Source organism: Anarhichas minor, unplaced genomic scaffold (genome assembly GCF_050575085.1).
Source record: "Anarhichas minor isolate MPS153535 unplaced genomic scaffold, ASM5057508v1 ptg000073l, whole genome shotgun sequence".
NCBI classification, from domain to species: domain Eukaryota; kingdom Metazoa; phylum Chordata; class Actinopteri; order Perciformes; family Anarhichadidae; genus Anarhichas; species Anarhichas minor.
The window spans coordinates 4,400,010-4,426,681 of record NW_027466519.1 but is presented as its reverse complement, the minus strand read 5'-3'; the positions used below and the strand labels follow the sequence as shown (position 1 = coordinate 4,426,681).

Below are 26,672 nucleotides of genomic sequence, written 5' to 3'. Positions count from 1 at the left end.
ATGTTTGTACTTTTATTTATTCACATACTTTAATTCCACTTCTGGTCCCCCGTACTTTCACTATTTCTTTTCTATTTGTCCTGGAATAGTTTTCTCCTTTCATTTCCAGTATTTTTATTTATTTTTTTATTACTGGAGATGTAGATACAAATACAGTATCCAACAGCAACACGTATCTCCATGTTTCATATTATCAAAATAACACAACAGACAGAACAGACCCCGTCCACCCGAGGAGCATCGTAAAATAAAAACATGTCTCATCCGATATACATCCTGTTATTCTAGTTTTGTGGAGTTTTACCATTTCTGAACCTTAAGTTGTGTCATGTCACCATTTACAGTCACCCAACACTATTTCCTTAACGTGAACAACGTCCTCCACAAGATAAGTATCGCTGATACAGTCTTATTTTTTCATTTTAGAACACAAATAAGGATATAAAAGTCTTGTAAAAGCCACGTCATCCAAACATTAATATTTTAAAAAAAATGACCCCGATTTAAAGTTTGAATTAAATTAGAAAAGATCGGCTTCAAATCGAAAATTGTCACTGTTGTTTGATTTAACTTACTTTACCATGAAGTTAAAAACAAACTCCTACAAGTTAAAGACGCATTATTTACTGTATCCTGGTCATCTGCACCCACAAGCAAAGTGACGAGAACCGATGAATGTTGGTTGTTTCTTTGTCAAAAAGATTAAAAAAAACATCCAACTTATCATATCACAGTGGAAGTGCAAATCATTCCTGACAGATTGTACTAAATATCTGGTGTTGAAACATAAAGGCCATTTGCGAATACAGGAAACGCTTTCAAAGAACAGACTACGTAGGAAAATTACATTTTAGCTGTAAAACAAATCCCCTTCCAACATCTAAAGGCTGATTGCAGCACCCCCTGCTGCCCAGGTAGCGGCGGTGATTATTCATTTGATATGTCAAGCAAAAGAAAATGTAGGCCTGATTTACAGATATAAGTGACGTAAACAAACCTTTAGCACAACTTGAAAACATTAATAACTTAGATGTAGTTGTTTAGAGTTTACTAAAAAATGGATTTCCACTTTAACAATCCCTGATCCTTGTGATGGACCCTCCACCTCCACATAGCGTAAAGGAGCAGATATGAAAGCCGTGTCAAACACAAAATTTGGCGAAACTTTGCAACGAAATCCACTAAGCTGCATAGAAAGGAACCAATCACCAAATAAAAAATAAGTCGAGGGGAGGCTGGGAGTGTGCAATATCAACGACGATACGCTTTGACTTAAACCTTTAAATACAGTCCTTTGCTTCTCTCCCTTTACATGTGATGCACACTATTTTATTTCTCCGAGCCTTCCAATTTTAGAGTTATGTTCGGAGAATTGTCTTCCTACGGCAAAACCACTTCCACTTCTACCGGGTCGATTACTTTGTCCTCTCCGTCCAGGCCGTTTGTGATTGGCTGAGGCTCAGCTTCATCCGGCCCCACATCGGTCGGTGACTGGAAGCCACTGTTGTTGTGCGAGCTGGAGTCTGAAGCCAGTGGTGGCGCTGGCGACGACTCGTGATCTGATTCTGCCGCGGAGACCTCAGCAATCCTTTCGCTGTCCTCTTCCTGCACCGCTATCTCTATTTCCTCGATGGCGTCCTTGATGGCTGCTTGGTCCTGATGCTCCTCATCGGCTTCCTGCTTCTTGCTTCTGATCAGCTGCTGGACCATTGTCTGCGTGGACGACTTGTCTCGCAGAGATTTCCTGGGGACGTGGTCCACCATGGTGGTGACATGTGTCACATCCTCCTGCACCCCGTCCTCACAGATGACGGTGCCTGTGGTCGGCTCTGTCCCATTGGCCATGTTGCTCTGGCTCTCCTCTGACACGGGAGGCGCCAACTTCACCACTGGATTAATCAGGTCTCTGATTTCAGTCACGCTGTCAGGAGACTTGGGTTCCTCAAGCGGGCCTAGGTCCTCCTCATCCTCTCCCCGGTCCTCCTCTACGCCGTCAGACTCCTCGGTATCCTCCTCGGTATCCTCCTCGGGGATAAGATCCACACCTGGGACCTCCAGGCAGGACTCGAAGGGCACAGGGACCCCGTCGAGCTGGATCATGGACACCACCTGCCTGCGTCGGCTCCCAGAACCCCCTCCTTCAGATACGCCGCCATCAACGGAGACCTCTGGCTCATCGCCCCCAAATTTAGTAGCCCAGTCCACCTGAGGGGTTTCTCCGAGCAGGTGCAGGTTGGGGTCACTGTTGGTCAGAATGATGCTGTCCCTGTAAAGATTGTGTCTCCTCTGGACGGCTGCCTCCTTCACAGCTGGACAACAAAAGCAAACAAGAAAATCAGTCACTGTGTTCACAAGTAGGTGAGTGTTGGGAAAAATCGAATGACTAATTATTATGCGTTTAATGATTAAGGAACGTTGTACGTTTACAAAAGCGTATGTCCTCAAATGGTGGTTGTGTGAACCTTCTGTGACACTAGGCGTCTCAGCAGCTGTTTAGTCTATTAAGAAGCAGTTGACGGCCGAAAGAACACTTCAAGCTGTTGACCCTAAATAAGAGATAATGAACCTGTAGAGATGTCAATACTTACGCAGAACTGATTTGCAACCATGACTTCATGATTTCGATAAAGTGACCCTGAGACTGGAACAAATTGTTCAAGTGATGTTCCAGGCCTTGTGATAATTACGCTGTGTGAACGCAAAATGTGTGTGTGTTATCCTTTGTGACGAAGACCTTATCGTAAACAACCCTGTGCCAATGCTGCGTGTGTTTTCAAGTATATAGAAGAGTCAGAACTCCGAGCAGCCTTGATGCATCAACTTGTTTGTGTTTCAACTCTGTTCCTTCTTGCAAGAGTAAATGTCCTGTGATTAATGATTTTTACAACGGCTCGAGTGAATTTTTGAACAGTGAGATAACTTGATGGAATAACATTCAGAACTATCACTACTGTTGCCATATTATTTCTAAATAGCGTGTGTCCCTCACCCATCATTATGTCCTTGGAGACACACTGCAGCACCACCTCCTCAAACATGTTTTCAACCAGCAGGAAACGGGCGAGGTCTTCGAAGATCAGCTCTTTGAAGCGAGGCAGCTCCTGGTGGGAGGAAAGGGGCAAGGATGAGCTTCCAGCAGTCAATGCATTGCTCAAATACGACCGATTGCATTTCTGATCTTTTCAGTAGGCATGCAACCCTGTATTACTTCTATGTGTATATGCACATGTTGCATCCAAACTTTGTTTTGTGAGTTTAAAGTTAAAAGAAGTCAAAAGCCGAGTTCTTTATATTTACTTTGCAGTTGGATTGATTGCATTGGAGAGTGTTATGTCAATTTATGGCAGAAAACAAAAAAACAAAAAGTCTTGTGACTGCAATTTAGAAAAAAAAGAGAGGTTTTAAAGAAGTGCTCAGCTGTTTTTATTTGTGATGGGAATTTCTAATTATGACTTTAGTTTCTGGACCTAAATACACATCAAAACGGTGGGGCTGAAACTCAGAGCACAGTGGGAGCACCAGGTGGAAAGAGTCACAACACCGTCAGGACATATTGTATGCTAAAGCATGCAATTTGAAGAGGGTCAAAGCGTTAAAAAAAAGGAGGATTTGAGGCTAGTTTGCATGATACTCACAGGTGAGTAGGATGGCGAGAGCTGCTTCAGCATGTATGGGATGATGATCTGCAGCAGAGCCTCTCTGAAGAACTTCTTGCGCACCGTGCTGCTGTCATGATCGTATTTCTGACCGGGAAAGACAAGAAAAATGAGTCGGTAACATAATAGCGTTTCTAATCATTGCACTTATCATATTCACATCTTCGTTCAGAGTACCTCTGGAGATTATTGGAATAGACAACATATCCATATACTTTCTGACTAAATAAGGTTTAGGAAATTAGAAAAATACGTTCATCTACTATACCACTTCTCTGTTTTTCATTTTCCTGCTTTACCTTGAGAACCCTGTCCTGGCATCGCTGCATGGTCTTGCACATGTCTTCTTCTCCCTGGGTCTCCATAGACTGGTTGAGCAGCTGCTCAAATGTGTAAACTGCATTGTCCATTTGCTGTCCAAAAAAAAAAAGAAGTTTTAAGTTAGACAGTAGAATAAGAAACCGATTGATGCTGGTAGTGGCAGTAAACCACAGCTCACTGTTGATCTTCACAAATTGTTGTACTCTTTTTGTCCAGCAGGTGTAAGTAGAGACTTCACCACAAGCAGGACAGGCTGCGTCTTGTCTTCCAAGGAATTAGGGAGTGCTTTCAGGCCTCCACACGCTGCTTCGAGGTATTCTGATTCAATGTGTCATATCAGAGAAAACTGCTGCCGTAGCGTCTTACCTCCCTCATGAGGATCTGAGTCCTGCTGACGAACACCGAGGGGTTGGCGACGTCGAACCTCTGCTGCAGCCCCTCCAGATTGAGCTGCTCCACCTTCTCATAGGAGCTCTGCATCTTCACCGGGTGGAAGGCGAGCATGGACAGCCTCTCCATTTGCTGAGAGGGGGGGGGGGGGGGGGGGGGGGGGGGAGATAAGGAGGTGAGAATTATATGAGCGGAACCGAGAAAGAGGTTGAGTTGACTGTTCAAGTCCTTCGAGGGCGGCTGAGGAGACTCCATGACTACTATGTTTAATGTGAATGAGGGTCATAGTGACAAACCCACAGAGAAGTATTGCAGCTTTAAGGTCCTCAGCTAAACAAACCAAAGAACAGTGACAACACCCTCCTTCCACATTACCTTGGTTATCAAACAACTCCTGTAGACTTGTGAAGCCAGGTACTATGAACCGTGTTAACACTTCCTTACAATAATTCATGCACAGAAACAAAAAAGGGAACGAAATATTTGCAGTCAGCAAAACATGACTCACGTCTCCCAGTACGTCTTTCCCCCCTCCGTTGAGCGACTTCTTGCTGACCTCCACGAGCTCCCTGAAGAAAACATCCCTAACCTCGGAGAAACCCCGGCTGGTGGGCTCCATCAGGGCCTCCAGGATGGAGCTGATGTAGGGCTGGACGTTTGTCTGTAGGAGCTGCTCCGCCTTGGGCAACACCAGAGCTGCATGCCAGCAGCGACCCACAGAGGACGGAAGAAAAGATCACGTTCATGGTTAGTTGCTGCAGCTTGTAAACACACTACGGCCAGGAACTCTGCAAATTAGTCATCCCAATATACAGCGTGTTTGTTTGTTGCCGGGTTGAAATGGTTGGTATGCATGACGTTCAATGAAAGCCCTGCACATTTCACCTGACTCTCAGATGGGCCTACACCCAACTGTTGGAAAGGTAACCTGCGTTGAAAGGAGCCAACCAAATGAAACTCACGGCTTGGATTACCACTCTCAAACCTCTGTGTTCCCATCGTGTAACGTGAACCAGCACGACTTTGCTAAGCTGACTCATAGTTTTGAGTCATATTCGTGGGATAAAGTCAGAAAAGTGATGGAATGCAGTTCTGCCACTTCAGCTCAATAGCAAACAGTACACATGAAAGATGTGAGCAGCCTGTGCCAACACATTTAAATAGAGAGCTGACAGGCTCTCCGCTCAAAGGGTGGGTGCTCCGGTGCTGAGTGAGTGATGGAGGAAAATACGTACAAAGCTTGAGCTGAGAGGAGAAAGTACAGAGAGAACAAGAGCAGGAAAATGTCAGATATGGAGGCAGGTTACAGAGAAAAGGCCCCGTTTGTGCCAAATGTCGGAAACTTGAGCAGTGTGGCGTTATTCACTGACCAATAATGGCTGAGGCAAGAATCCCCGAACCAGAGAAAAAAAGTAAACGGTGAAAGTGAACAATGAAACGACCACTTGAGGTCGGGAAGATCATGTTACACGGCACCACGAGCAACGAGTGAACCAAGTCCTTTTTGCACAACATAAGTGGGCAAATGTAAGGTGGTGTTCAGTTAACAGTAGATTCAAATATGCAACCAAAAGTTAAACATCTGTCAGCATTCCTTCCTGTCTTTTGTTTATTCCGTCGCTCCTTTACCATTGCTCTAATTGTTTCCCTGGGTCTTACTTTGTTTAATACATCCATGTTAGACTGGAGTCCTTATATGACTCTTACTCACAGCTGTGATACTGTACATAAATATCAATGTTTTAGTTGGTTTTTAACAGTGCACAACGTCCCAGTTTGCATGGTTTTGGATATTTACAGGTAAAACATAGGTGTCTGGGTTAAATTTGGCTGAGACTAGCATTTTAATGACTATATATCAATGTGTAGTTAGGACGTGCTTTGAATGCTTTCGGCATGATGGTTATGCAATGTGCACGAATAAACTTTAAAACCACATTTAACCCATTTAGCCAAATATTGTTTAGCCAAAACACATATAGTTGTGCACCTGTGATAACAGAATATTTATGTCTACCTAATGGTGGCAGCTATTTTCTGACCGCAAACTGCTGGACAATGCAAAAGGTACGTTAGCATCACTGTCTGTGGTGTGTGGCCCTAACATATTCAACATATAGAGCAAGATGCATCTTGGGCTGTCTGCCTCGTGTTTACAGCCTAAACATGAATGGAAAGCAGCATGAACTGTAGCATTTTGACTGTAGCATGTAGCATTTCGTCACCTCGCATCTTGCTGCTGACATGCTCTTTGGACGCGATGATCTGGTCCATGTCGGTTCGCAGTCTGGCGTCCAGCGGAGCTGTCTGGGCCTCACAGGCTTCGACCAGTGCTTCATACTGGCCGGTGGTCTGAGACAACACCTGCTTGTACAGTGCATCGGAGATCTGGATGGAGGGAGTGGTTCAAAGACATGAATTGGTTTGGGACTCTCCTGTGTTTGTACGGCATGTCTGCAGTGCACTGTACAGTGTGTTTGAACTCACCAGCATCCAATGCCTCTGCCTCTGCTGCATCTTCCCCCTCAGGCGAGGTGCAATAACGCTTCTCAGCTCCGGGTGGAGGGTCTCCATCACCAGATTAGCAAGAATCTGTGCACACACACACACACACACACACACACATACACACAATATATTTCTGTATTTACACACTTTCAGTAATTCATTTTATATTCTGTGGAGTTTTTTTAATTTCTCAATGAATTAAAATAAAGAAAATTCCTTAGTTTGTAATAAATCTGACTGAAGTGTGTTGGAGTGATTTCCACCTAATGGTCCTATTAGTTAATACTGTGAGCTGAAAGGTCAGTCCCGCCTTTTTACTATTTACAACTATAGTTATTTTGGGCCAACTGGACATTTTCACACTAGAGGTGTTGTCAAAAAAACAACCAATATCCTGCACCCAAAGAAAAACAAAAATAAACCTTAAAAAAGAGGAGCCTCTTTCCCTGGTGGTTACATGGAAACAGTGGGGCGATTGATACGGAGAGGCAGGAAAGCTGGCTGTAGTGGCACTGTCCTCACAACCCACACACACACATGGAGCTAGGCTCACCTCCATGACGTTTTAACGAAGCTAAAATAATATTTGGTGAAACATGCTGCTGCCCAGTACTGACCGGCTGAGACAAAAGCAGTGTTTTCCACACAAAAGAACAGCCAAGCTTGACAAACAACGGGTATATTGTACTTTGTTTGCCTAAAGGCTTGTTTGTCTGGAAACACTAAATTAAATAGTATTGTTGCATTGGTGGCTGTGACTTGTGTTACCTTGTTCTAATGATGCTTCAATTTAGTCTGTGTCATTTTTAACATCTATCTGGATACCATCAACATAGTAAGGCCATAAAAACTGAGCTTTTGTGAAAAGTATACTTTTTGTTTCCTTTTTATTAGCATCCCTTAATGTCTACACTGGATAGCTTATTGTGACACATTTGTGTTTCTGTATCAGCTATAGATTTTGTTTTCTAGTCAAAGTTTAGCCTGAAAACAGCACGCTGAAAATGCTCGATCACGCTACACGTCACAGCAGAGTAAACACAGGTGGAATTGATACAAATTAATGAGGTCCCATTCTATTTAGTGTGTCACAGCCATTCCAGTGAGCCCACATGCACAAAACCAGGGCCCTGGCCCACCTAAATGGAACAGGGCCATAATTAATGTTATTTATCACACCAGTGTTTACCCTGCAGTGACATGTCAAAATGGCTGCTGTGAAAAGGGCCTGTTTATCACACTTTTCTTAAAAATGCAGGCTTTTTAAACCACCCACTGGATCCATTTATCTACTGTTTAAAAAGCTGTGCTTCAAACACGTTATGATACCTTCACCGTCGTTAATGTAGCATTTCAGAGCCAACAGCAGGACTCTTTTGTAGAAGAAATCTTTGTGTTAGAGCCTGGCTCATCTGTTGGTTGTTTCACCTGTTGGCCATGAACAACTCTAGTACCTGGAGTTTTTCCTGTCTTCCTGTCCTCCGTTTGAGACTAAGGCGACTGCGCATCACAGTCGCATCACTAAGGTAAGTGTTGTCCAATGCTACTTGTGTTATCCTACAGAATGTTGCCATTAAACCGTTTGTAAGTTGGTGCTTGTTGTGTCAGTCAGCTGTGAGGCTAATACGCCTTTTTCACAGCAGACATTTTGACTTGTCAAAGTAGTGTGTGATCCCACAAAACCAGCACCCTGAAACTAAAACGGCAAAATGAAATTCAGCCCTTACTAATTTCATAATTTACACCTGTGAGTTTCCTACATGTTAAAATGTCTTCCATAGAAAAGGCTTGTTATCAACTGGCTGTTCATTTCTGCTCTTATGTTGCTACCGTGGATTTCCACTGGCCTTGTTTGTGGATTAAGCCTACGTCTTATGGTGACACTGATGTTTTATTGTGGCAAAATGTGGTCCTGGAGACACCTACTGTAGCGGGTTTGAGAACCTTGCTAGGTGTTTATCTCTCTGTTTGTGGACTGATTTTGTCAACACGATAGTGTGCAGTAGAGATCCCTATGGTGTGATCCCATTGCTGCAAGATGGTCTCTTCATTGTTCTCCTTGTTGTTTTGTGGGTGCACTTTGATGCCTTCATGCTCTGTTTAGTGTATGTATTATGAATAATATTCATGTTTGAGTATTATGAATGTTTTGGGTTGATTTGATCTCGCTGGTTTTTGTCTGCGGGTGTTTCCTCTTCGCTCAAAGCAAACTCTGGTCTTCAGGAAATATTGTAACCTGGCTTTAGGAATGTAAACATGATTGTTGTCACAGTAGTTACATTCACCTAACGCGTGTTTTTATTGTAACACCTTGTTTTACTACCAATTACATTAAAACAGCTGAGCTCTAGTGCTGTGGTTTTCCCTGCAGGATTAATAAAACTCAGAACCACATGCCCCGTGCCCATGCCTGGAACCGGCCTCGCACAGAGCGACTGTGAGGCACTAGCAAGACACTGAAAGAGACTCATTCAGAGGGGAGACCCCAATCAACAGTGTGTGTCCATGTGAACGCTGGTATGTTGAGGGGTGGGGTCTTGTTGCTCTGTTTGAAGGTCTTCTGTAGGTGCAGTCTTGTACTTCAGTGTGAAGAAAGGGTGTGTTTATAAAGCAGATGGAGTGTTTTTTCCTGAGCTTTATTCATTGAGAGAAAACTTTTCTCTGGAAAGCAGCCCAGCTTATTTTCTCTACCAGTGCATGTCGTCATCCATCATTGTGGCCTCTCAATAGGTTGAACTACGGCCCTGTACTCGCAGTGACTGTTTCGTAGTTCTTCCTGAATACCTCTTTTAACTGTCACCTGCAGCAAGCACGCCATTTGGGGCATAAGATCCTCAGTGTCAATTTTTAATCACAGGCTGTAACCTCTGAAGGATGTAGCACACAAATAGGGTTTTTTCTGGGAACCTGCATGCACGGCTGAACCTCTCAAAATGAGGTAGTCTAAAACTCACGGTCTAATGTCCTGGAAGTTGGCATCAAACAACCAACAATGTGTACATACTGTGCCAGTGGAGAACAATGGGAAAGGCCTTATGGACCTGTTTATTTTTTGAAAATGCAGACTTTATAGGATCCAACCCCTGAGCTGAGACAGCGTTTTATTGTGATCTGAGATCCTGACCTGTGGGGGCGCTCCGCACATCATGTCCCAGGTCCCGTAGTGTCCCTTGGCTTGTCTCTGAAGTCTCACTGAGTCGGTGAAGGCTGGCGTCTGAATAGTGCTGTCCTCTGACAGACCTGTTGGGGGCAGAGAAGAGCAGAGCAGATGCTTGGTAACAACACTGAGAGAAGACCCCCTCTCTCCCCTCTTTATGAAGAAGATGCCCTTGACTGAGAGGAATGATCTTAAGATTGGGGGTCGCTTTTTTTCTTTAATTGCACGATTTCTTTGTGTTAAAGTAAGGTCTCAAAATCCTCTGCAATGACTAAAAGGGTGTTTTCTTGACGTGAGATGAAATGAACAAATGCTCGGAAATTTCATTTGTTTCTGTAGATTCCCACCCTAACAACCGTTTCCATAACATCAGAGTAATTTCTGTGTGACGGTCTGAGTGTCTCATTTTTGGCCAGCGGTATATTCAGTAACAGTCGCTGCAGTGCAGGACGTGACACATGCACGTTCGGCCCCCGCATCGCACACACAGTTGTGTCATCAACCAAAACGGGAAGATGTCGGCTTGTTGGAGGACAGATTTCATGTGGTTGCCCCGGGTTACCGCCACACCCAGCTGACGGGACAATAGCAGCAGCTCACAATGCGCCCGGCAACATGCGTGTGTTTTTAGGAAGTTGGCTCCTATCATGTGGTTGTGTTTAAGTGATGACAATACAGCTGCCTTTCTCAAGGCAAAGTTAAACATCCCTCACAAGAGAGTATGAGCAGGTGTATGGAATAACACACCCCTATAATTACCAGTTTGTTCTTCCTTAAAATAAACGGGACCGATGCTTCAGTTGTGTTTTACTCGTGTGGCAACAACAACAGTCAGTCCTTCTGATGGAGACATGTGTAATTAAAGGATTGGTTTTCTGTTTGCCAAACTAGCCCTGATTGAAATGTTGTTTACCGTCATTTATGATCGGTCAATAATTTAACACAACTTCAACAATAGCAGCAATACTTTATACACTTACAGCGAGTGCTGTACTTGTACAATTTCCACTGAAGTAGTTTCCTTATAGCAGTGGTGGAAGAAATATTTAGACCCCTTACTTAATATATAGTACAAGTACCACAGTGATGCCGCTTTTCGAATGAAATGACCCGCCCCAAAACGACCCATTACAGTAACATCAGGCTAATGTTTAGGATGACATGGCAAAAAAAAGTGGTTCTTCAAATATATAGATTTTTAAATTGCATAGCCTGTTTGGGACAGTACAGCTTCCACTCTTGCAGATTCTTCTTCAAGTCCAAACAAATGAGAGATACAAATTCAGTTTCCTAAACGGCACAATGGATGAATAGTTGCTTTTCCAACAGAGTGATAATCTGTTTTGTTGTATGTGAAGTCTATTATGCACAAGCATTCAATGTGTGTGTGTGTCCATCAAGTTGTTTTGTCTGTGCGTCAGTGACTCAGAGGAGGCTGACAAAGACAGGAAGTGACCAAGAAGTGAGGAGGGGGAGGGCCAGAGTCAGACAGGAAGCTGTCTCTGCTCCCAGCCCACTAACTTTTTGCTGACGGGCTGAAGGCTGTGTGTTGGCTTGTTTTGGCACGAGGTTTCATAGGAATTCACTGGATAAGGATAGAGGCGCAGTGGGAAAGTAACGGCGCAGAAGGCTGCCACGTTGGCAGGTGACCAGACATCGTCTGGAGGTCAAATGCAGTGAAAAGTGTCTGAGGGACGCAGCAGCGGTTATGGTTTAAGATCCTTATACCAAACATTTCATGACTCATAACTGATCATGTGCATGTCAACAACAGCCACATGGCCCTTTGAAGTGTACTTGACAGTCAACCAACCAGTTTTTCCCCATGAATATAATTGATTTGGATGGTTTCACATGGCTGAATTCTGTGTAGTCCATAACTAACTCACAGACTCCATGGCAAGTAACATTATACTTCCTGTTTACATCTGTCTTACAGAAGTAACAAAGAATAGCAATAGGAATGACAGACCCAACTCCTCCTCTGGATCTCTAACTCTTGATGTTTTGGTGTTTTACTCATGTTAGCTAGCCAGCTGCAATGGTAATAGGAACCTGGTACATGCATATTGAGTAGCTGTGGGTGATGATAGACTGCTGACCTACTGTAGCTCAAAATCAGTATCCTGTTTTTGCGGGCGTGACTGGAAGTTATGGGAAAGAGAAGCAAAAACAGACTTGAGTAGAGCCCTAAAATAAATGGTAATAGTAAATGCGTATTATGAAGCGCTTTCATACGGTTTACATGGCCTGGCACTGGTCTGGCTGGGAGCCACCTTCAGTCTTTGTGTTTGCCGTTTGGTTTACGAGACTATATCAGTCATTTGAACACTTTCAGGGCACAAACTACGGTCAGATCACCAATGTGAAATACCTGAAAAGCAAAGTCTTCTACATTCTTATCTTGTTGCTCACTTTTAGAGAGTTTTCTTCTTGGTGCCAGGCCTGTAAACCACCACACATTCTCCATGTCTGAACCAAGCTAGATCAAGGAGCAGATTAGAGTTTCTCTGCTCTGTGTGTGTGTGTGTGTGTGTGTACTTTGTATAAATAGAACATGTGGCAGCACTTACCACAGTCTCTTTATGTGAGGCATTTCCCTCCCTGCCTTGCACACCATGCTCTGGTTGGTGGGATCTTAGCAGCAGCTGTGGATGAGTTCCCAGGCCTTCACATCTACAAATGTGTGCGCGTGTTTTCCCGGAGTTAAATGTATTTGACGTTTTTAAAAACCCACTAAGCATTTGACTGTCAAATATTGTCTGATTAGACCTCGCCTTCAGGGCAGCTGCCTTCACGAGATCAAAGCAGGTTTTAAACACTTCATTCGAACCCTCACACTGCTGCTGCTCCCACCGACATGCATGAGTAGCATTTCCCCAGATGGTGCAGCCCTATGGAACCAGCCAAACCCACAGTGCAATAAATACTCACTGAAATGTACCATCAACCGCAGACAACACAAACGCATGATTGATGAATACGTCCTAAAATGCAATTTTAGCAAATCCTTACCTCCAGCAGCAGCAACTGAGAGAATGCTGGACACCCCGTCTTGGTTTATTTTGTATTTTAGTGCTCTAATATATTGTCTGGACGTGACACCATAGAGTACAAAAATGTCAGCATTTTTAATTATATAGCATGCCGAAAAGCACACTGCTCTGCGACTAACAAGCCACACACCTGGCTTGAAATGTACTTGTATTGTCCTTTTTGAATGCACGTCTCTTCTTGCGGTGTGGAATTGGTGTGAGGTCTGTGGATCAGAGCAGGGGGCTGGTGGTGGTTTTAGAGGCTGTGGGGGTGGAGACCTGTCTCTGATTGATGGTTCTCTAGTGGCCCAGCAGTAGCAGCTTTGGCGCAGTCTTTGACTGCTAATGTGATGCAGCCTCAGCCTGGCTGCTGGACTGCTGCACAAGGGCTAAAGCTAATGATTATTTTGTATGATCAATTCATTTCTTGATTGTTTTTTTTTTTATTAATTGATGAATCGTAAAAATTACAAAAAATTCAACATGTATTGAAAGCCCAAGATGATGTCCTCGTTTTGTTTCTTTTGCTTGACCCACAATTCAAAAGCAAAAACTAAATTATGAAGGATATGAAACCAAAGGGAACAAATCCTCACATTTCAGAAGCTGGAACTAACAAATGTTTGCCAATTTCGATTAAAAAAAAAAAAAAGTGCTATTAAAGCTACTGCGAGGAACTTTGGTTCTGTGTTGATTTTGGGCGGTCCCTGTGGACAAAAGCGGTAGTGTTTCCCTCCAGAAAACCACTCATTTACTGCAGCAGGGTCAGACGGTCTGCCCTGCGCTGTCCTGGTTCTGGTTCTCCCGTCCCTCTCTTCCCTGCAGCGAGCCCAGCAATACGGCCTGTGTTGCCAGCAGTGTTGTGTCGGCTCCCAGAGAGGACCGGCGGAGCAGCGAGGCAAAGCTCTGCTCCTGGCTGCAAGGAGCTGCTGCTGCCGGGCGCAGATTTTTGCGGGAGTCGGACCCATCAGTATTAAATTGACACTGTTTCATAACTAGTTCAAAGTTCCTTTTAGCAATTAAAAATGTTGTGCAGAATACTGCGATGAAGTCACCTGTTAACTGAGCTCATTATCAGGATGCTTTGCAAATCATCCTGTTAAGACGATGCAAAGCAGCGGCCACTCATTTTACTGGAGAGCTATTGAGGATAAAACGACAAGAGCTTTAGTGAATTCAAAATAGAGCTTTAGTGTGTCCATGTTTTACATTTGACTTGTGGTTTTTACTTATCAAACCCAGCTGAATAGTGTCAGTGATCAGCTGAGGAACTGCTTTGCCTAAAGCTTCTGTGCTCCTAGAAGTTTGTTCTTCATGTACACTGAAGTATTTTCTTTACCATTACTGACATGCTCTGTAAGAATCAGAAGTGGTAAATGCACTGGTCATTTCTCACTTGAGTGTATGCCATTTACAGCCATTAATTCTTGCTAGTAATGATTTAATATTTAAAAAAAGGTGTTACTTGCAACCTTATCAAGTGTGTGTGTGTGTGTGTGTGTGTCTGTGTATGTATATGAGTGTATGAATGAAACTGCAGAGAGGGCAGGGGTCAGGCTGTAAAACCATTTATCACTCCCAGGAAAAGTCTTTTACCGGTTCTGGTTTTCCTCAAAACACAGGTGGGCCTGGGCGTGGGCGTGTCAAAACAGGCCAAACACATGAATGCCAAATCCACACTGACACCAGCCACGGCGACAGTAAAACAGCAACACGCTCTTCACTGTTCCTTACAACGTATCCCCGGAGCCCAGCCTCACAGCTGGAATGTACGGCAGGGACTCTGTCGTTCACTGAGCGTGCCCGAACAGGTAGTGTTGGGGAAGTAACGGGTGAGCTTACTGGATACAGACAAGAGGCAGACTTATGTCAGAACATGTGTGCTAATGTTGGTGTTTGAGTTCTAATTCTATTTGCCCATTGGCTGTGTGGTTAGGGATAAGGCTTTGAATTCATGCGACTCAGTTGGCTAAGTGCAAAACGAGGTTGAATCAGGTTGGGCAACTTTGTTCTCAATACAAGATGGTTTGGGCCTCAACTTACAGTGGAAACATTTAGAAAAACTAACATGCATGCTTGCTTGCATCTTTCTGTAGGTGCTGAGTGATTTGATGCAGCTCACTTGATGATTACAAAGATGTGATGACTCATGCTGACAATGACTTGGAGCACTACTGCAGATAATTCAGCCATACATAAGCTTTCATATGAGGAAAGCTGTTGTAGCCTTAGAGCTCAAACGACATTATACTCGTGTGTACACGCCCACAGGCAGTACAGACTGTACTTGTGTGCCTGAAATTTAGGGTCAGCTAAGGTAAAGTCTTTTCTTTGTGCATCGAAACTTCCATGTACTAAAGAAAGTGGATGTTAGCAATATGTTGCCAAAATGTTATTATGTATTGTTCCCCAAAGTTAAACATATAATAGGTATAAAACTGCTGTAGTGTGGGTACTATTTACTACAGGTAAATGCATTAAACAAATGAACTAATAGATGTCACCATAACCCTTCCACAGTTGATTTTCTGAAAGTTTATGTTTAAATATGCAGATGAGACACTACTACTTTGTCTATTTGCTCAATACTAAAAAAATAGATAAAGTAAAGACCTAAATATGTATTTTGGTTGTTTTATTTCCACTAGTTTACATGTATATAGGAATAAAACGGCCCAAAATCTCAGTGCATTACAGTCAATGTTTTTGCCTGTAGTGTCTCGCCTTAATATCGTTGAAGTAATAATACTAGAAGTACCAAAGAAAAGGTGTATTCGGGTGCCGTTATGTAAAGATGTTAAGTATTGTCTGGTGATTATGTGTATCTTAGATTCAAAGGTTGCTGTAATAGGAATAACTGGCAAGTGAATATAGCCAGTTATCTTCAGCTTTTTATAGTTAAATACTTTATAGATATGGTCTTGAGTTCATAATTCGTATAAGAACCTTTATGAATAAGCTACGCTCGATCTACAATCTCTGTCCACACCACCTTTCTCTGCAGCCAGCAAGATCCAAGCAAGCCCAATCACATTCACAACAGCAGCCGTTCGTTTATCTCCGAATCTCTGCTTTGTATATCTCAACTTCCCCACCTTCCCCACTCATTCGGATTCTCTCTGTCTCCAGTCTAAATAGAGCACACTGAATGAGAGATCACACATGCCCACAACCACAAAAATGACCTTGACTCACCTTAAATGAAGGCAGCGAATGGACTCCCTACTTATTGCTGCAAAATCGAAATTGAAATGGACCTGCTTATTACATTTAATTCTGAATAGTGTATAATTTGAGTCAACATGCCACAAGGTTTGGAAGCGGGCCAATCATTCCTACCACTTTAGGTTCTTCTACACAAAGCCCAAAGGTGCCATTCTAAGTTGTCTTGCCGAGAGATATGACAACATGAGAATAAAACGGATTGCCTTATGTTTGAACATCCGCCGGCATGTCTCTGCCTCCTGTGTCTCAACACAATGTCACATGAGTCACGCCATCACAAAAACAATCCTTAATAACGGATCAAGAGTAGTTCTCCACCCAGATAAAACAAACACCTTCTATTTTGCAACCAAATACAAAACGCACCGCAGTATCCTGCAAAGACCATCAATGCACGAACAGCAGCCAACACTCAAATAATGACGATCAAACAAAGAAGGGCGGGTTAACCGACCTGTACAATTTTAAAAAGTCTAATAGAAAAGTAGCTCGTCATTGCAACAACATTCTTCAAGCTTTTGATAAATACGTCGGCTTATGATGCATTTAGCTTGATTTTATTTTTTAGAAATTGTTTAAATGTAGTTTGTCGCAGTTCCCTCTGATGTTTTAATTTTTTTGGCCAATCACCCCAATCCTGGAAGTAGCCATTCGTTGGGCCAGCACATCACTACACTGATGACATTAATGATAATGCCTCAATGGTTAGAGTAGAGTCCGCTTTGCCGTTCTTTCATGATGCTAAAGTAAACAATTCTAATGTAAATATTTCACAGTGAAAGCCTTTCAGGAAAGAGAAGGGATTAGGGCTATTCAGGACCATGATTACTCCGTCTACTATTGGTTTGATTAATTGGTTATTGGTTGTAAAAACACCCATCAACAATTTCTCAGAGCCTAAATCCACATCATCAAAAAAAAAATTGAAAACAAATGGAGAGTTGATTGTGAATTAACAGCTTAATCAAAAACCAGTAATCTTCTCACTAAATATGCTAAACGATTAATTAGGTCTGGTTCTCTCCTCAGCTGAGTAAATAAAGTCCCTGCAGCACTAGTTGAGTGATTGTCTATCTTGGCTGTAAAATGTGTAACATTTGGAGCTCTGATCCAACGACGACAACATGTCTCACTGTAGCCAAGACTACTAAAATAAAACAAATACCCATCATTCCTGCTGCACCTCACATTCAACCAGCTCACTCAGAAGGCATGTAAAGGCTTCACACTGTGACACACACACACACACACCTCGTCTGAACCACCAACAACGGTAGACAGGCAGAGAGAGGCACGAATTGTCCGGAGCACAGAGAGAAAGACATGTACTGTAAGCGCTGGACAACTGAATTTAACAACTTATCATCTCTTGTGCTCATTGCAGTGCTCCATAAATACTCTGAATCCCATTCATTTATCACTGCCAGGGACCCTTTTAAGCCGTGTTACTTCCTTGCTTCTCCACACGTGAAGTCGTTGTGCGCTTGTCTTTTTCTTACCATTGTTACTGTGTCTGACACAGTCCTGCAGCACTGCGTGCCACTTCTTCTGCTCCTTCTCCGTCATCACACAGAAGTAGTGGTGGCGGGCGTACGGGTGCCACAGGATGAGGGGGAACTCGGTCGCACACTTGATGAACGGATTACTGCCCACTTTGGCCTTGATACCTGCAACAGGTCACATGACGGAGCGAGAATGAGGAACTGCAAGATCTAGATTGAATTCATTAATTTGGAGTTTTTCAAAAATGATACTGATTTAATGCCCAGCGAAAAGAACAACAATGTATGTTCACGTAAACAGACTATACGATACTATTTATCAACCATTTTTTGCCATATTTTCTCATATATATTGTCATATTTAGAGTATATATATTCATTATTTTCTTTGTCATTTTCCTACCTGGCAGGCTGGTATTAATCAGCTCCATGTATTCCTCTATTGAGGTCAGAACCTTGTACCCAGCGCAGTTGATAATTCCTCTCGAGTGAAGGCCTCGTTCGTGTGCCTGTTGGAGAGATGGCCAAAAAAAAAAAAAAAAAACACGGCAAGCTGTTTTAACACAAGTGCCCAAATCACCGAATCGGACAACCGTTCAGTCGAGTATGAAGTGCACTCACTGTTTTGCTTTCATAGAGGCTGATGGTGTAGCTGTTTGGCACAGATACAAAGCGATTCCTCCACTTCCGATTCTCCTCCAGATACTGAAACAGACTCCCTGAGAAGATGGACCGGCCTGCCAGAGGGTCCTGAAAAATCAGATTTTATGTATCATTGCAAAGCATATGTGCGTAATTTGGGTTTATTCAGAGAGGGGTTGAACTCTGCAAGAGACCTGAAGGGGTAGGTGGTCTTTTTTTTTGTTTGTTTTGTGTGGGTTTACCCAAGGATGCATACCACCCACTTTGTTTTCAGATTTCCTGTTTTAGATCAAGTAATACTGTAACTGAGATCGCTCAGAGAGGAAGGAAAGAACGAAGGGGACAGAAGTGAGTAGAAGAGCTGAAACATAAAGAGGCACTTGGGTTAGAGAACAGATTTGCTGCTGGAAACTGTTAAATTACTTTATCTGTTAATTTTGTTATATATATATATACACACACACGTGTGTGTTTGCAAAGCATTAATTCACATGTGCATAAATTTGCTCTTCTGTCATAAGCACTCACAAGCAGCTGTCCTCCGCATAGTGAAGAGAGCAGAAAACTACTATAATAGAACTCCAAACGGCATCTCCGTTCATGTGTGAAATGTGCTCCACTTCCCCCTCAGTGATTGAAAATGTGAACAAAAGTGGGACCTACAGTACATTCGGCAACCGAGAAGATGAGAGGAAAACAAAAAGTGGTCGAGCAGAGGCCTCGCTCGTGAGGTATTTACTGGCACATAGACCCCGAGAAAGAGCTCGTTCATGCCTCGTGTAGAACATCGAGCTCTGTTTGCCTGACAAAGCTTACATTGATGCAAGGTTGTGTTATTCATAAATCGTTTAGCTAAAAACAAAAGTGTCAATTAATTTGACAGCTTGTAAGATGGAAGAAAGGAAGCTGGAGAGATTTCAGTTTGTTAAATTAGTAGCAAATTTTCATCATTGGAACCAATTTTCCTTTAGGACAGGAAAATGTATCACTAACGTCCTGTTATATGTTTGAGAAATGACAAAGATATTAAATCCAGCCACAGGTGGAATCCACATATTCTTTCTTTGTATAGTTTGTCTTTTATCATTCTATCCATTAAGCAGGTTGAGGGCTGCTCCCTCTTAGTCGTTTAGGTGACTAATCAGTCATTTCGGTCTTAAGTCGACTAAGATTTCTTCAGGCGATTAGTCGTTTTTCACGCTGACTGGCATATTTCCAAGAAATGAATGAGCGTATATCTGGTAAACACAACATTTTATGTGGCGCTTTTGTGTGATTCTTTGTGAAGAAACTCAGTTTTACAGATCAACTAATGGATTAGTCGACAAAACCGAAACAGTTTCTCTAGTCAAGGACAGCCCCAGTCAGGTTTAAACCTCTCTTTTGTAATAGATACAATTGCACGTGCCTTCCTGTGAAGCAGCTGTGACTGCGTTCCTCCTCCTCCTTCTATCTCATAGCGGACGCTGTTGAAGAGAGCGACTGCGTACTGCTGCTCGTACACGTCGCTGAACTCCTTCATCACATCTCTGGTCCGAGCTACAGGAGGACACACAGACGGACACACAAGATCAGGAAACATCCACACTTACACAGACAAGTGAAAAATCACATCTTAATGTTTAACAATAATAGATTGTGCTGAAAGGTACAAATATTTAAGTTTTTAAAAAAAGACCATCCTGCAATGACAAATAATGAAGAAAGCTTGAATTAAATGGTAAAAGTTAATGTTTGGTTCCAATTTCCAACAAGAAAGACTTGACAAGGTCTTGCAACCTTATCAGCGCTATTTTAGAAATTATTTTCAAAACGTATCAGTTGCAATATCTTTGTTAAACATTGGCTGTGTTTATTTGGGGAGCTGCAATTCTCCTGTGTGGACATGCTGTCTTAAATTGAGTCTCACCCTGTCAGAAAGGCCACAACCTCCCCCGCCGCTATCGGCTCTTTATGAAAAGTGCCATATAGTAAAATTCAAAGTGGGCAAGAAAACATAGTGACGCTTGTGCAGCACTCAACAAAGCGATACCAAACGTGTTATCAGCACAGTTCACTTTATATCAAAGATGTCTGGGACAGCGCTGTAATTAATTCAATTTTTGGGACTGAAAGCTTTTGCATATAAAATACAACTCCAGTCAAAAGTCATTGTACACCTACCTATATACTCAATATTTTTTTTATTTTATGGCTGTGCCATTCAATTAAATAGAAGTATAGATGTCTTACTTGTCATTTTATACAAGTTTCCTGTCTGAGCCTCAAAACGATTATCATAAATCAAACATTTCGGGGTTGTGGAATGTTGGTCGGACAAAAAAGATAGTTTGAAGATGTCACCTTGGGAATTGTGACAAGTATCTTAAGATATATTATATAGAGTAATGATTAATCAATCATGAAAATAATTGTTAGTTGCAGCCCTAGTTTGGAGCGAAAGTATGGAGTCTCCCTATGGGTATCAATTCAGATGAATCAATGTTTTCCTGTATTGCATAGATCCTTTCCACAGCTTGACTCAGCATTTCTTTTCCACCACTGTCTGCGAGCAGCATCCTACTAAATAGTCCGAGAACCTTCTGGAGGGGACATGAGCTTTTCCCACATTCCAGTGCTGGAAAATGAGTTAGTTTGCGAGTCGATCGGTGTGTTTGTCTCAGTCAGCAGCAGACTAGAGTTGACTATGATGTTTATGGAAGGGACAACGCAGGAAAGAGAGAGCCGGCATCCAGTGGGAGAGCAGGAAGGAAAGAGCTGACAGGACAGGATAGACGGGGAGAGAATGTGGAGGAGACAGGGACACACAAACTTGTTAAAAACTCTGCGTCATACCACGAGGAGATGCAAGGGCAGGTCAGAGGAAAAATAGAGGACATTCTTGAGACGGCTAAAACAAAGACTCCTCCTAAATCCACTTAATCGGGCTGGCTATTGAATCTTGATACTTTTTTATATTTAAAAAAAGCCCTACGGTTTAGGAATGTCTTGTCGTCCGTTTTGGTTCACTCACTCAAGTCAAATGCGGATACTTTGTCTCCCCTGAGGTCCCAAAAAGTTATTTTTATGTTATGCACAAGATATGGATCTTATCCATCTTATTTTGTTATTCTATAATGGTGGATATCAGATGTTCATAGAAACTCTCTCTTTACAGTCTGTGAAAATTTCCACAAGATTAGTGCTGGCTAACGGGGCTTCCTTAGAGTTGGTACTTTCCACTGGTTGTCTTGCTGTGCCAAAGTCAGCAGACTGGATAATTGCACATGGGCAGTCTTTTGGGCACTTTGAAATTGGAATTTGGGAACAAAGGCCACATCATAAATCACATACTCAATCCTGTTTCAACCTGTGTAGGCATGCCAAAAAAGTTCCGTTATATCCATTCATACACCACATACAAGACCCATAGAGAAAACTGACCCTACTCTAAGTGTGTTATATGAATTAATTAACTGCAACACAGCCTTAGAGACCAGGAAAACATGATATCTAAGATGGAGTACATCTTGATATCATTTTCCATTTGTTGCCACTTATCCGGGGCCTGGTCATTGTGGCTAAGCAAGGTAGTTTAGACATTCCTCCTCCCAGCAACTTTTCCCAGCTCCTCCTGGAAGATCCTGAGGCGTTCCCAAGCTAGATGAGATATATAATCTCCCTAGCGTGTTGTGGTTCTACCTACCACTGAGTCTCCTACCAGTTTGACATGGCGAGAAAATCTCCAAAGGAAGGCCCCCTAACCCCACCTCTAAGGGTGAGTCCAGATACCCAACGTAGGAAAGTTATTTAGACTGCTTCTATCCGCGATCTCATGCTTACGGCAGCTACCTAAAGCTCATGACCATAGTTGAGGGTTGGAACGCAGATCAAGTGGTAAATTGAAAGCTTTCCCTTCCAGCTCTCTCTTCACGCCTTGCTGCTGACACGGCACCAATCCGTCTTTTGATCCCATGCTCCAGTTTACCCTCACTCATGATCAAGACCAGAAGATACTTCTGGACTCCTTCACTTGAGGTAGCAACTGACTCCCAACCTGGAGGGAGCCATCCACCGTTTTCTGCGAGAGAATCATGACCTCAGAATTAAAAGTGCTGACTCTCAGCTCGACCACCTCACATTTGACTGCTAACCACCCCTTTGTGTGCTGAAGCCAACAGAACCACTTCATCTGCAAAGAGAAGAGAAGCTGATGTTCCCAAACTAGACACTCTCCTCACCCTGGCTATGTCTTGAGATCCTATCCATGAAAATCACACGCATAATTGGTGACAAACTGACAACACCGGCAGAGCCCATCAACCAATGAAAACGTGTTTGACTTCCTGCTGACAATACCATCACAGCTGTCACCTTAGTTATATAGTATCAGGGACGGATGGCTTGCTATAAGGTGATCTGTTTCACTCTTAAGAGTCAGATTTTTGAAAACCAACTTGGCTCAGTTTCAAAACAAAACTCCTCATCTCTTCTCTGACATGATTTTGACATCAGATAATTCGCTACACCCCACAAGACTTAAGATACATGGCCGTAAGCCTTCTCTAAGTCCACAAAACACATGTACACTGGATGAGCAAACACCCATGAACCCTTAAGTCCCATTTAAAAGAAAAAATGGGAGGTAACACCACAGTCTGCCATTCCACAGGCAATGTTGCAAACTCAATGTAACATTGAAGAACTGCGTCAGCCAAGACAGACCAACAATGTTCAGAGCTTTTCGCATCTCACCCACACCTGGCGCCATGCTGCTGGTGAGCTTCTTAACTGCTTCCAGAGACCTCCGCCAGGGATATGCAGGTTTTTCCCACATTTTCAAAAGCTGCCTCCCATGTGTTCGTTGAGTTCTGGAGTCCCTCAAAGTTCTCTTTCCACCCTTCGACCATATCCCCAACCACGGTGAGTGGTTCTCCTCCCCTGCTGAACACAGCCTGAAGCAATCCCTGCTTTTCCCTTCGTGAGAACTCCTTGACACCCATGTCTTTACCTCAGCTACCAGCGAAGCCGCAGCCCTTCTAGCCTCATGGTACCTGTCTGCTGCTTCAGGAGACACCTGTGCCAACAAAGCCCAAAAGGTCTTCTTCTTAGCCTTGATGACCTCTTTCTCAGTCACCACCACGACATCCATCATAAATTCTTCCGGGACCTCACGGACAGAGGCCTCAGCCAGAGGTTCTCAGTTCATCCTCACTACACGTTTGGGTTCACCAGGTCTGTTCCTGACGGTCCTGACAGTCTTCCCTGCCATCTGATCCAACTCACCACCAGGTTGACCGCTGTGCTCATTTCTTGACCCAAGTGTACAAGACATATGGCTGCAGATCTGAGGGGAGGTGGAGCGGTGCCAACTCGATAATATTGGGCTCACCTCTATGCATAGCACTGGGACCAAACTCCAGGAAAGGGGCAGGACTCTCTTTCCTGGGCTGGTGTGGGAATACTGACAAGCCCCCGGCTGAGCTCCGCTGTGTTGAAGTTTATCCCTGAGAACCAAAGGATCACCTATATGCATGTGATTGGGGCTGCTGTGGCTAAGCTGCTATGGTGGGTTGTCCCTTAATCATCTTTATTCGATCCCCAGCTCCATCCTGCTTAGGATGGGTTAAATACAGATGTCAAATTCGATGTATGTACCTGTACGTGACGTTTGGAATTAAGATTAAGAGAACGTCATGCCTTTTAGTTGTTGAATGCTACAAAAATGATACATTTTTTCAGAAACTAAAATGAGCGATTGAAGTCTGAGATGTTAACATAAGCTGCTGGCTGATATTGTGAGCATAATTAACTCTCAGCTTTTGCTTTCATTTTAAAGTCGCAGTCTTGTTCTGCGACACATATTTGAGAAACAACTGCAAGATCTTCATTATGGATGGTCTTCATTATTTACCTATCCTGTAGTCAAACAAGCAAATAACTTTGTCTCTCTTAAGTGCATATTGCGTCCGTGTTGTGTGGGCTCACGAGGGAGATCATTTTGTGAGAATGTGCTTGGGCAGCGATGATGAAGGAATAACTTTGTCGGGAGGTGCACACTCCAAACAAGACTCCCAATGCAAAAATGCTGAGTAGAATACAGTCACTCCCTCTCTCTTTACCACTCGCACACATTCAAAGTACTTAAAAGGGCATGCTATTTGTTATGCTATTATTGTGTACTTTACATGCTTGAATACATGCAAAGAAGAGTGCAAAGGGCCTACAGATAGATGGGTAGAGATCACACAGATGGAGGCTGTGTGAGAGCCAGACAGCAGTTTCAGCTATTATTCTTGTGACATGTTCCTACCTGCTTTACCTCTGCGACCTCATTATGTTCTTCTCTCCCTCCTCCTCTGATTCATCTTTTTATGTGTGTGTATTTCTCAGCCAGACTCGCAACATGAAAATATTGCACTACTTTGGCTAATCTAGTTGAAAACCTGAAATGATGGTGGCTCTGTCAACAGTTTGGATGTTCACGTTTTTAAATTTGTTTTTAACTTGGACCAACTTTTCGACACCGTTGTCAGTTGAGCCAGTTCCTTCATTGATGAAGAATGTGAGGTGCAGTTGAAGCTCCAGAAAAGCTACTAAGTGGACCTTTTGAGATGAGATTACTTTGTAACACAAACTGTTCCAAGGGTTGAGAGTAAACTTCGGAATCTGACAGGATGCATATTTCTTGATTTGAAGAGACTTATAAGGATGCAGGGCATTACATTATAGGGCTGCAAAATAAATAAATGGATATATATTATATCTATGAATTCTATGCATTATTTTTTGAATAGTTGAGTTTAGAAAACATTGCAAAAGATGGATGCCTCAAATATTCCCCTCATCCCAAAGTGACTTCTTTAAATAGCTTTTTCTTTTCTTTGATTATCAAATTTGTTGTTGTTCGTTTTTTCTAAATCGTTTCAGGAATACCACACCCAGTCTCAGTCTCTTCAGATACGTCGTAATAAACAGACCTTATGTAAACTGAGAAACCAGCTTCCATCAATGTTATTCTCACTACTTTGAACTGTTTCTGAGAATGTTGCTCTTTCTGGTTCATAAGAAACGGCAGCAACAAACACGCTGAGTGTCTGAAACCTCAAGAACATAGTCGTCGGTTTGCAGGAGTGGTTTCCTCATGCTAGTGTGCCTGTCTGCCAGCATACACACAAGCACAATTACAATCCTGAAGGAACACCGTAACTGAAAATGATTCTGAAAGCAACAAAGTCTACACGGTAATAAAAAATGTAACCAAGCAAGTCTTCTCTCTTTTCTATGTTTTAGACCTTGGATGCATTGCCAAAACTTCTTCTAGCAATGAAAGTCTTGTCTTTTAAAGAAAGCATCCAGGCCTAGATATTCATGGAAGTGGTTCAATCGTTCCTCTGCTTCCCTCTGCTCCCATTCCTTGTTGGAAAATAACCACACAGACCTGCACAGTTCACAGTGGGAGGCTGGAGCAATCTGAGACTTAAATAGCAGGCAGTCCCAAACTTATACAAATATGCTCTCCTTTGGGAAACCTACTTATTATCTCTGAGAAATAGGCCTGCAGCAGAGATCGGGGGAACTGTTCAAGTAGAGCAGGGCAACAATACGCTGATATGAAAGAGAAGCTTTGTCCTAGAATGAAACGGGAAAGGGGACACTTGCTGAGGGAGACTTAAAAAGCTGCGTGTCTGCAGGCGTTAGAGTTCAATTTGATGTATTTTAACACCACAGTAATAAGAAATGTAAGTCAGATATTTGTGTGACAAATCATGCAGAGGGTCTCAGTGGATTTCCCTCCGCAGGTCAGTAAGGACAGCTCAGTTTAAAGATTTGTTTTATAATAAAGCTTTCTCCAACACATAAGCACGAATTTTATGAGAAATGGAGAAAGGAAATCGGATAAGAATTTGTTGAAAATTACACATTTGAAACTGTCAGATGACTTCTACGGCCCCTTATTTGGAGAATATAGACATTTTAAGAGCTTTTATGATAAAACTCAGTCAATTACGTTGTTATACATTTGTATGAGCATGTAAGTTTTGGATATGAATAAAAAAACGTTTAAGTAACTTCAGTCTGTGAGAAACTACATTCATCCTTCAGCTGCAGCTCAGCCACTCCTCACTGCAGCCTTACCTGTTATCACCTCCCGCCTGCCCTCATCCAGGTGAGAGGAAACCACGTCCCCCATGGTTATAGGAGAGCCCCACAGAACCCGTATCGGTGTATCCGAGTTGCTTACAGGTTGTACTTA

At 42.9% G+C, this 26,672-nt stretch overlaps 1 protein-coding gene across 1 annotated transcript; it reads right to left on the bottom strand.

Annotated features, from left to right (window-relative positions):
* Window position 1: 1 nt before the first annotated feature.
* Window positions 2-26,609, bottom strand: niban2a (niban apoptosis regulator 2a). Its single transcript, XM_076079458.1, has 14 exons — window positions 26,555-26,609; window positions 19,845-19,975; window positions 18,416-18,544; window positions 18,198-18,303; window positions 17,792-17,959; window positions 10,000-10,115; window positions 6,855-6,959; window positions 6,593-6,755; window positions 4,876-5,063; window positions 4,344-4,499; window positions 3,956-4,069; window positions 3,636-3,743; window positions 2,990-3,101; window positions 2-2,309 (listed from the first exon to the last, which is right to left on the bottom strand). Exons 1-14 carry the CDS (start codon window positions 26,607-26,609, stop codon window positions 1,381-1,383), a joined length of 2,580 nt encoding a protein of 859 aa, XP_075935573.1. The 3' UTR covers window positions 2-1,380.
* Window positions 26,610-26,672: the final 63 nt, after the last annotated feature.

Bases quoted from the DNA above. Each gene is read 5' to 3' on its own strand.
- niban2a (XM_076079458.1), bottom strand. From the start codon at position 26,609: ATGGGGGACGTGGTTTCCTCTCACCTGGATGAGGGCAGGCGGGAGGTG. The intron at 18,545-19,844 runs GCACGTGCAATT...CTGATTTTTCAG, and splicing joins CACAGCTGCTTCACAGGAAG to GACCCTCTGGCAGGCCGGTC. The intron at 3,744-3,955 runs GTAAAGCAGGAA...TTTCCCGGTCAG, and splicing joins GCCAGGACAGGGTTCTCAAG to AAATACGATCATGACAGCAG.